This window comes from Pinus tabuliformis, chromosome 3_2, assembly GCF_031772625.1.
Source record: "Pinus tabuliformis cultivar Carrire ecotype Pingquan chromosome 3_2, CPIR1, whole genome shotgun sequence".
In the NCBI taxonomy this organism is placed as follows: domain Eukaryota; kingdom Viridiplantae; phylum Streptophyta; class Pinopsida; order Pinales; family Pinaceae; genus Pinus; species Pinus tabuliformis.
In genome coordinates this window covers 1,029,579,481-1,029,590,200 of record NC_142302.1, presented here as the reverse complement: position 1 = coordinate 1,029,590,200, position 10,720 = coordinate 1,029,579,481, and the positions used below count along the sequence as shown (strand labels likewise).

General features: G+C 42.2%; 1 protein-coding gene across 1 annotated transcript; it reads right to left on the bottom strand.

Moving 5' to 3' along the window:
* Positions 1 to 5,247: 5,247 nt before the first annotated feature.
* LOC149184101 (uncharacterized) lies at positions 5,248 to 8,967 on the bottom strand. The gene is made up of 3 exons (XM_089415226.1): positions 7,784 to 8,967; positions 6,270 to 7,640; positions 5,248 to 5,329 (listed from the first exon to the last, which is right to left on the bottom strand). The coding sequence occupies exons 1-3, from the start codon at positions 8,965 to 8,967 to the stop codon at positions 5,248 to 5,250; spliced, it is 2,637 nt and encodes an 878-aa protein (XP_089271352.1).
* Positions 8,968 to 10,720: the final 1,753 nt, after the last annotated feature.

Genomic DNA, 10,720 nt, shown 5'->3' with positions numbered 1-10,720 from the left:
AATCATCCTATGAGCTAATTCTTACACTTTTCCACTCTCAAAGCATCTAAATTGATGAGAAATAATATATGATCTAATTTGGACCATTGACATATACTTCTATGGTGATATGCATATGCTTGTGCATTATGATTCAATTTAAGTTTCATGATCTCCACTTGCAAGAGAGCCAATTTGTCATTTAGTTGTGCATAAGTTGTAGAAGATCTTCCTTCCATAGCATGGACGAAGACTACAACCTTAATCCACTTACTTGATAAAACAAGACTAGAGAAAATAAACCCATTTCTCATATGAAACCAGGGAGTAGACAAAGAGATATTGTTCGTAGGAGAATCACCACCTATCGGGTCCCTCTCAATTACGAGAACCACATTCAACAATTTGCTAAAGTAAAAAATTGCATATAGGCGATAGACCTTACTTTTTCTATGCAATGAACTCTGGATGTTTTAAATGCTTAGGGATAGGATCATTAACTCGATCCCCAACCCACAGGCACTCCAATTCACAAGAATGAATCAAAATAACTTCATTCACAAGACAACAAAATTAGCCTAGACAGTGTGTTGAACATCCACCAATTACAAGACCTATCATTGATAAATAGTATGTGTCCGATTTCACTCCAGTCTTTTTTCCAACTTCACACTAGTGAAAAAAGATAGACATAATATATATAGTGTTAATCACAATGAAAAAATAACCCATACTCACCTCTAAGGGACCAACCTAGTTTTCATTCTTAGATAGAGGATATGTAAAATTCACAAAGAATTCCATAATAACAATCAGAACAACATTAAGTTCTTAGATGCATTGTTAAGCTTGAATTTTTGTTAATTTCACATCCACTACTAGATGAAAATAAACACTACAACCACAAATTCCATACTAGATAAAGCTAGTTTGAATGACATTTAAAATTTTCATTTTTCTAAGGTATGAAGGTAGGTCTTAATTGACCATTAACCACCAATTCACCAAAATTTAGATTGCAACCCAGATTGGCGCATCCAATGGCTTCCTTGTTATCGTACCTTAATATGTGCTTAAAAATCATCCTAGAGATAGCTTTAGATGCCTTTTTAAGCTTGCTTTAGAAGATTATTTGAAATTTTATCTCTTGGAGTTGTATCTTTCACCATATGTTGTATTATAATAAGGGAGGCCCCCAACACAACAAGGGAGGGAACTTGATTTCTGTTGGCTAGAAGGATGCCTTACAACGAGCCATAGGTTTTTGCCTAATTGTTTGTCATCTTTCCATGAGAACTCTAAAACTTTAATTTCACCAAGGTTGTAACGAATAATGTGTTTTTTAAAAATGATATATTTTTATTATTTGTGGGGGAACTTTGTAGTTAGACATGTGCATGTGCAATTATGTAAGGTATATGAAATATTAGTACTTCAAATTGGATGTAAAGTATTGCACCACAAAAACCAAATTCTAATAACACTTCATCCAAAAAAAAAAAATCGATCTCAATCATACAAGAGTTATTGGTGCATAAACTTAGTTATGAAGCTTTGTGCACCCAAAATGTGATGTGTTATGGACCCTAGGCTTTATAGTAACATGTGACATTTTTCTTTGGACAATGTCCATGTATCAGTGGTTGTTTGGTGTGTGTTATATTCTTTCCACGACTAGCCTGAGATTTTTTATGCGGACCCAATAATAATTGGGTAGACTGGGGGGTAGACCCAAAGATGGTGGGCGACCTTCCCATGGTTTTGTGCATGAGTTTTGCACATGGTTTGGGCATGATGGTTTTCTACCCATGGTATTTTGTAGATCTGGTCAAGGGAACGATGGTTTTGTTCTAATCCAAGGTTAATGGATTGGGTTTTATGAATGCTTCAACATGTATATATGTATGTATTGTAAAACTGAAAGAAATATAATGAAAAATCAATCTAGTAGTCCTTGTTTTGGGATCCAAGGGAAAATAACTGTGTATATTAGTTTTCTGTTTTTGCCATTGTTTTTCTTTTGTTTGAAGAATTCGTTTGTAGGTAATTTCTGTATAGAGTTAAAACCTACAATTGGTATCAGAGTTGCTTCGGTTTCAAGGGGACACCTTTCCTGCTGAGGGGTTTTTCTTGAGCCCATAGTAGACCCTGTTACAGTGGGAAATCTACGAGATTGATTCTTGTGGTGAAAGAAGATGACGAATAATGGAAAGATAAAGATCAATAAATTCAATGGACAAAGTTTTGAGTTGTGGAAGCTCAAGATGGATGATATGTTGTTGGATAAAGATCAATGGATCGCGGTATATTCAAGTACTAAACCAACGACAATGTCAGCAGAAGATTGGGCGAAGTTGGATTGGAAGGCAAAAAGCACAGTACGGTTGTGTATCCCAGATTCAGTATTGTTGAATGTATCAGGGGAAAAAAATGTAAACTTTGAAATGGGAACTGATACGATTACCTGCTTTTTTGAGGTAGCAACAAAATCAATCGATTTTTAAAAGTGTTGATTCAGAATACATCTTTTTTTTGGAGCATATTTTTGACACTTTTCTTTTATGTATCAAATATGAACAATGGTTTTAAAATGTTGGTGATTTTCATGCTGATTTTGAAAAGTGTTGATGCAACATCAACCACTTCTTTTTTTATTTTTAACACTTTAAATTTTCTAATGTATTAATTGTAGATAATTTTTTTAAATGTTGGTGATTTTCAAGCGGATTTTGAAAAACATCAACAATTTTTTTTAAGGCTTTAAATTTTCTTGTCTTAAGTATGCACAATTTTATTTTTAAATGTTGATTATTTAACCATTTTTTAAGTTGTCTTATTGCTCTTCTTGTTTTTCGTCCTAACATGTTTGTTTTTCAAGAGTTTTTTAAACATGAGATTTTTGTTTTTCTTTGCAATGTTTTTATTTTATTGCAAACAAAAATAAAAAAAATAATAACATTAATATTTTGAGGTTTAGAATTTTCATATATTTATATATCGTTAATTAATACTTCAATACACATAAAATAGTTGTGACTAAAAAATAATAATTTTAAACACTTGACAAAAAATATACATTTTGCATATCTTTTCGCTAAAAATGAAAATCACTTCCTATTAGAGTACCCTGCGTACAACCACATTAGATCTCAGTTTCAAAATCTCTGTTGCAACACTGACCTTCCTAGCCTTTTACGATGTCAAAATAATAGTGAGCTCGAAAGGCTTCTCTCCAAGCTTTTTGAGCATAGGAATAAAATCTTAAATCAAACTAAATAATTCGTTACTTTAGGTCCAATAAACCAAAGTTTGGTCCTAGTGGATTTTTTTTTTTTTGACAGAAACGGTTATATTGTGATTATATTCCTCCTGGCCTAAATGCCGAGTGTCTGAATACAATGAGGATGTCTAAATCCTGAAAAGTCTCACTAATGGAAGTGAGAGTGTTATTTTGACTTGAGATCTTTTTCCTAGCTTGGATTTCTATTGATTCTATATCCGATATTTTCCCCCATTTGGATATACAGACAATTTTTTTTAAGATCAAGCAGTAAAACATGGCGGACCTCGGCTTATGGGATGGGTTCCCATGATTCTTTTCCGTCTTTCAGCTTGACCCCGACGGAGAGGAGGGCTGCTTTATTTGCTTCGCTGTCCGCTTCTTTATTGTGAGCTCTCAGAACATGATAGTAGTTCAGCTTCTGAAAGTTGTTTTCTAGGCCCTTAATTCTGGAAATCATCCTGGCTAGATTAAGATCAGCAGCAGAGGAGTTAGAGGCCATTGCACTTATGATGATCTGAGAGTCTCCTATTACTGTTGCTTCCCTTATGTCTAGCTCCTTTAGAGTCTTAAGGCCTTGCAGGAGGGCCAAAGCCTCGGCTTGAGTGTTGGTCATGTGTCCAAGCCCCCAAGCATATGAGTGAATTTTTTCTCCTGTTGAGTTTAGGACGACACCTCCAGCACCTGCTCTGCCCGGATTACCCTTAGCTGCCCCATCGAAGAATAGAGAGTACCTAGATTGCGAATTGAGCCAGTCTTGGAAGTCTGCTTCCGGTTTTCTTATTTGCCAATCTTTGAGTGGAAGTGCATTTCTGATTGCTGGGAGAAATTGTAATCCAAGGGAAGAGCCCCAGGCAATATCTTGGTGGCTGAGACTAGCATCGTCGTTTATTTGGGACAGGCATTCCTTTATTTGGCACTTGATCTTAACTTCAATGGTCTTGTGGTGCTGTCTAGCATTCCTAAAGGTTCTTCTGTTGCGTTCTAGCCATAACTGCCAGCAAATGACCTTTGGTAGAATGGCCCAAGCTGATTTGATTAGCCGATTTTGAGGAGGAGGGCCAGGGTATTTGAATGCCCAGCTAGAAAATAGATCAACAATGGAGCGAGGAAGCAGGAAGGTGGGATCCAAGGAGTGAAGGAGGGCGCACCATATCTGTTTGGCGTAGCAGCATTCCAGGAATAAATGCGCTGCTGTTTCTACACTGTTGCTGCACAGAAGGCAAATGGAGGGGCCGTTATATCCCAGTTTCTGCAGTCTGTCGAAGGTGAGGATTCGACCATGGCAGAGAATCCAAGCAAAGATATCAGTTTTGGGCCAAGCCTGATATCGCCAGATCGCTTGCCAGGGCGCTGGATTTGAGGGAACGTGCGGTCTCTCACGATGTTTGGCGTAGCCCTCTGCGACTGAATATCCTTTGACTTTCTTCCCCCAACCGATTGCGTCATGTTTTTTCCTGTTCATGGGCGCAAGACCGTGGAGGAGGCCTGTCATCATGGCCCAATCATCGATCAGGCGATCTGGCATTTCCGGCCTCTTCCAGCCGATCCATTCGTTGTCTTTCCAGAGGGAGATGTCCCAGAGAGTTCGCAGCTTCTCTCTTTCCATCCACTCCCGCAGCTCTCCCATGGGCACTCTGTCGCTGATCGGGTCAGAGAACATGATTTTATCGGTCCAGATTTTGATTTTCTTACCGTTTCCAGGGATCCAATAGATGTGATTTTTGATCAGGGAGGCGGCCTTATCATAAAGCTTGAGAAACTGCGAATTAGGCAAGCGAATGACTCTGTCTAAGCAGCTGGAGCGAGGGCCACGGAAATATTTTTTTCTGAGAGCTGTTTGGGCCCAGCCAGGATTGGGCGCGACAATTTTCCAGATGACCTTTGTTGCCATTGCTACATTCAGGTGGCCTAAATTTTTGAAGTTAAGACCTCCCTCCCACAGAGGCTTAGATATGGCTTCCCAGCTGATGAGGGGGATTTTACTTTCATTCTGCTTTCCTCCCTTCTAGAAGAATCTCTGAATATGTTCTTCCATTTTTTTTAATATGATTGTTGGAGCTAGCATCCCTGCAAATTGAAAAATAGGAAGGCTAGTGAGCACTGATTTGATGAGGACGGATTTGCCAGCATAGTTGAGCCAGGTGAAGCCCCAGGCCTGAATTTTTGACTGGAATTTTTCGAGCTGGGGTAGCCAATCTTTGCTTGAGATTCTTTTGTGGGCAACAGGGAGGCCCAGGTACTTAAAGGAAGTCCATGAGGCGGAGGCTGCAAATCCCAGGCACCTGGAGATGGCAGAGAGGAGTCTGGGCGGGGTATTCCAACTGAAGATGTGGCACTTGTTCTTGTTGACGACGCTGCCTGAGCCCTTGCTGAATTCTTCTAGAACTGATTTGAATTTGGAGGCGGAGGAGAGAGAGGCAGCACCCAAAAGCAGGGTGTCATCCGCGAAAAGAGCATGGTTGATGTTCTTGACTCCTCTTGCTATACGCAGTCCCATAAGATCTTGATCTTGCATTTTTTTCTCCAGCAGAAAGCTGAGAGCTGAGGCTTGAATGACAGGATCCAATTAATGAACCTTGATCCAAATCCAAACCTGTTCATGACTTTTAACAAAAAACTATGGTTTACACGGTCAAAAGCATTTGCTAAATCAAGTTTAATTACCATACCTTGCTCTTTTCGTTGAAGACTTGAGTGGATTGCCTCCTGAACAAGGGTGAAGTTGTCCACTATCTGCCTCCCTTGGATGAAGCCTCCTTGGTTCTCCGGGATTATTTTGGGAAGAATGTGTTTCAGACGATTTGCTATGACTTTTGTGATTAGCTTATACCCAATGTTACATAGAGAGATCGGCCAGAATCTACTGAAATTGCTGGCACCTTTTTCCTTGGGTATGAGGGCTAAGAAGGCAGAATTTGTGCTGCCGCCTATTTTCTGGGAGTTCTGTGATTTTCGGATCATTTTGATTAGATCTTTTTCAATAATGGACCAACATATTTGGAGGAACCTGGCTGAGAATCCATCCGGCCCAGGGGCCTTGTCCGGATCCATGTCATATAAGGCTTTTTTGACTTCATCTTTGGTTATTTTGGCCTCCAAGGTTTCGTTCATTCCAGGAGAAATTGTAGCTGGGATCAAGTCTGACAGGTCTGATGCTTGTTGCTGAACCTTTTCTGCGCTATACAACTGAAGGAAATGGGCGTGGGCTGCCTTCTTTATGTCTGCAAACTCCTTGTGAGTTTCGCTGTCCACCTTGATCTCGGAGATGGTGTTAAAACATTTTCTGCTCTGCGCTTGTTTATGGAAAAATGCAGTGTTTCTGTCCCCTGATTTGAGCCAGAGGTTTCTTGATTTTAGTCTCCAATATTCCTCTTCAACAAGACAGGCCTTATGGTAATGTTGTTGCAGATGGGCTTCCTTATCAAGCAGATCCTTAGTGACTGAAATGTCTTCCATATGAGTTTGATGAATGTCAAGGGCGGCTTTGATATTTTTTCTTTCTATATCAGGTTTGGGGAGATTTTTGGCCCAATGTTTTAGAGCTCTTTTTACCCTTCTGAGTTTTTCTTCCCATATATAGAAGGGGGATCCTTTAACAGGTTGGCTCCAGCAATCCTTAACTAGCTGCATGAAGTCTGGCTCCTTGACCCAGATTGGGCTGAATCTGAAGGGAATAGGTCCCAGATCAAGATGAGCTAGAAGGTCTAGCTTTATGGGTTTATGGTCCGAGATACTGTTAGCGAGAATGTGCATTCTAGGTTCTAATCCAAGCAACAAGTATGAGCTTTGAATAAAGAATCTATCTAATCTAGCAGCAATATGACCTGGCCCTATTCTTTTATTGGACCAAGAGTACTTACCGGAGGAGGGTTTGATGTCCAGCAAATCCCAGTCTTGCATGAGATCCTCCGCCCATTCTCTTGCCGGATCACGAACAGCACTGCCACCCCTTTTTTCAGATGAGCTAAGGGTAAGGTTGAGGTCTCCGGCAATGATAGTGTTTTCCAGATTCATAAGATCTGCTTGAAGTCTTATCGAGTCCCAACATGCTTTTTTTTCCCCGGCGTTGACTGGGGAGTATACATTGAAGATGCAGTGTATTTCTTTAGTGTTCAGATTCTGCATTTTCAGCAGCAACCAGTGTATGTTTCTAGCCTCACTGATGACTGCAAATTTGTTAGCGTTCCAAAGAGTACCAATCCCTCCCGAGGCTCCCCTAGCGGAGACTGCTCTAGCTTCACTTTTGAACCAAAATTTCTTGCTTGTTTGAAGGAAGACTGAGTCTTCCAGCTTGGTCTCCTGGATGAGAAGTATATCTGGGGTTTCTGTTCTTATCAGGCTTCGCATGGCTTCTTCCTTGACTTTACTCCCCATACCTCTGCAGTTCCAGGAGATGATCTTCATTATTTATGTTTCTGGTGGGCTCCCTTGGAGCCTTGAGTCTGGCTTTTTGGCATCCTAGGCTTTGAGGCTAGCAGTTTTTCCAGAGTTGGCTGGCTGCCTTGTAGTTTTTCCTTGTACGTCTCCTCCTCTCTTTTTTCTCTGTCCGTTTTACGGCCTCTCGTGGATCTTCTTACCGAGGCTTGGGACTCTCCTATTTCTCCTTCCTCCTCTGAGTCATCTGTGTTCTGCTCTTCTTCATTGTCTTCATCATTCTTGCCTTTGGAATTTTCAGCGTTTGAGTCTTTGATGAAGGCTGAAGGTGTGCCTTTGCTTGAAGAGTCTGGGTTTTGATTTTCAGTCTCCTCTGTGGGTTCTGTCTCCTTTTGAGTCTCTGCCTCCTGAGTTTTTTCTTGATGCGAGCTGAGGGGATCAAACCTGTTTTCTGAAGATGGAGAAATATGATGAACAGTTGGCTGGTGGGATCCTTTGCCGCTAGGTCCTCCCGTCTTCTTAGATTTATGACGCTTGGTTTGGTTCCATCCGTCCTCCTTTCCCTGCGTGGCGTCGATGTTGGATGGACAACCTCTGGTGAAGTGGCCATACATGTGACATTCCTGGCATTTGAAGGGTAGCTGCTCATAGTCCAGCTTCTGCAGATGCGTCCAGCTTCCTAGATTTATCGTGATAGCCTCAGGGAGCCCTACCTCCAGATCTACTTCTACGCAGATCCGGGCACAGTCGTATTGATCCTTGTTGTTCGCTTGATCAATAAATTTCCCTAGGGCATTTCCAATGTGACGCAGAGATTCCCAGTTCCAACAATGGACCGGGAGGTTCGGGAGTCTAACCCACACCGGAACTGCGTTAGGAACATCGACTGCTGGGTCAAAATCCGGGGTCCATTTGTTAAGGTACAGTCCCCGAGGACCCATGAAGTAGGGACCGTTTCGGAAGATCAGGTCTTTGTCTTCCTTTGCAGTGAATTCGAAGAGGAAGTACCCTCTCCCCAGAAAATAAGAAGTAACGTTTTCTCTGATCAGCGGCGCCCAATTTCTGGAGACCCAGCTCTCCGTGGATTTTGGGGACGGCCAGAGCCCCGTAAACTGGCCGATGAGGGCTCGTTCGGACAGCGACAGAGCAACTTGCATCGGGGTTTCAGGCGGAAGGGAGATCGCTGGGATATCATCCAGTTTTTTAACAAATTTCGAAGGTTCAGGGGTTTTCTTCTTAGGAAGCCCCGCCAGAAGCCGCTTGAAGGCCTCCGAAGGCGAAAGAGGCGGAGGAGCAGATGGGGAACCCTGGGGGGAGCCCATAGTCTCCATGATCTCGAACCTTAGAGAGAAGCCAGACAGATTCCAGCGCAGATCTCCATAAAGCAGCCCACCCTCAGGATCTGGCGGATCCGCCCTCAGGGAGCAGAGACTGAGCGCCCACACAAGGGATCGGCCTCCAGGTCTGCAACGAATTTCTGATCAGTCCGCTAGGGTCGAAGCCCTTAGAAGACCTACAAGGGCCGAGGCAGCACCGCCCGGTCGACTCTCTCCAGATCGCTCCAAAGGACAGATATTCGCTGATATCCGCGCACACAGAGTCGGCCTCCAGATCTGCAACGCACTTCTGATCAGTCTGCTAGGATCGAGAGCCCTCATAAGAGGCCTGCGAGGGCCGAGGCAGCACGATCGCCCGATCGACTCTCTCCATATAAAATCTCCTGCAATTTTCTAAAATTTCCAGCAAGAGGATTCTTCTACATCTTGTTAATGAAATGGAAATGATGATATTTTTCTTGGTCCTAGTGGATGTTAACCACCACCATCATCATCATATATATATATTTAATGAAAAAAATTGATTTTTTTTTTTTTTGGAAAAATAGGAAAATTTATGATATTTTTATGAATTATATAAAAAAGGGTAATAAAATTTGAAGTTTTTTTCCAAAAAAAAATGTTTCAAATAATTTTTTACGTAAAAATAACAAAAAAAAATTAAAACATACAATTAAAAAAGAAAAACTCTTAAAAACAAAATATAGAAACATAAAAAAATAAAAATAAAAATGCCATTAAATTTATAAAAAAAACACGTTAAAAATTAAAAATAATAAAAGCATAAAAAAACATTATAACTATTAAAAAAAACAATAAAGAAAATTAAATTGAAAACAACCTAAATTTACCAATGTGATTTCTTTCGAAAATGATTTCAAATACTAAAAAAAACAATTTAAAAAAACATATAAAACAATTAAAAATAAAAAATAAAAAAACATTAAAAAAACATTTAAAAAAATTAAAAAAACTAAAAATTACGCCTCAACGGGGCCAGGGCGAGGGAGGCCTGATTCTTAGCCTTGGGCCCGTTTGACTATCGGGGTGGGCGGGGTTGTGTATGCCCCTCTGCCCACCCTGACGACTAAATAGGCATAAGGTAGGGGGAGGCTCGATTATGAGAATCAGGTCTCTCCCTGCCCTGAGCTCGTCTTGTTGCCAGGGTGGGCGGGGCTGTGTGTGCCTCCCTCGTCCCTGGGCGTGTCTGGCTGTCGGGGTGGGCGGGTAGGAGGGGGGGTTGCGTGTGCCTCCCATCTCCTTGGGCTCGTTTGGATGTCGGGGTGGGTGTGGGGTGGGGGGTTGCGTGTGCCTCCCCTCTCCTTGGGCTCGTTTGGCCGTTGGGGTGGGTGGGGGAGCGAGGCTGTGTTGTAACGCAACCTCACACCCCTTGCTCACCCCGACGGTCAGATAGGCCCAGGGTGGGGGGAGGCCCGATCCCCCACCCACCTCGGTGGTCAGACGGGCCCAGGGTGGGGGAGCCCGATTCTCAGAATCAGGCCTGCCCCCGCCCTGGGACCGTTTGCCGCCAGGGTGGGAGGGGAGTGGATCAGGCCTCCCCCGCCCTAGAACCGTTTGCCGCCAGGGTGGGAGGGGAGTGGATCAGGCCTCCCCCGCCCTGACCTGTTTGATCATCGGGATGGGCGGGGCTACGACCACGTAGCTCGATCCCCCGCCCACCCCAACGACCAAACGAGAGTTCTATTATATATATATATATATACAATTTGTGTTAAAATTTATTTAT

Excerpts from the sequence above, each read along its gene's own strand:
- LOC149184101 (XM_089415226.1), bottom strand. The coding sequence starts at position 8,967 with ATGGAGACTATGGGCTCCCCCCAGGGTTCCCCATCTGCTCCTCCGCCT. Across the intron at positions 7,641-7,783 it reads GAAAAAAGAGAGGAGGAGAC|AGGTATGGGGAGTAAAGTCA; the intron begins GTACAAGGAAAA and ends CTGGAACTGCAG. Across the intron at positions 5,330-6,269 it reads CCGGATGGATTCTCAGCCAG|GGATGCTAGCTCCAACAATC; the intron begins GTTCCTCCAAAT and ends TTCAATTTGCAG.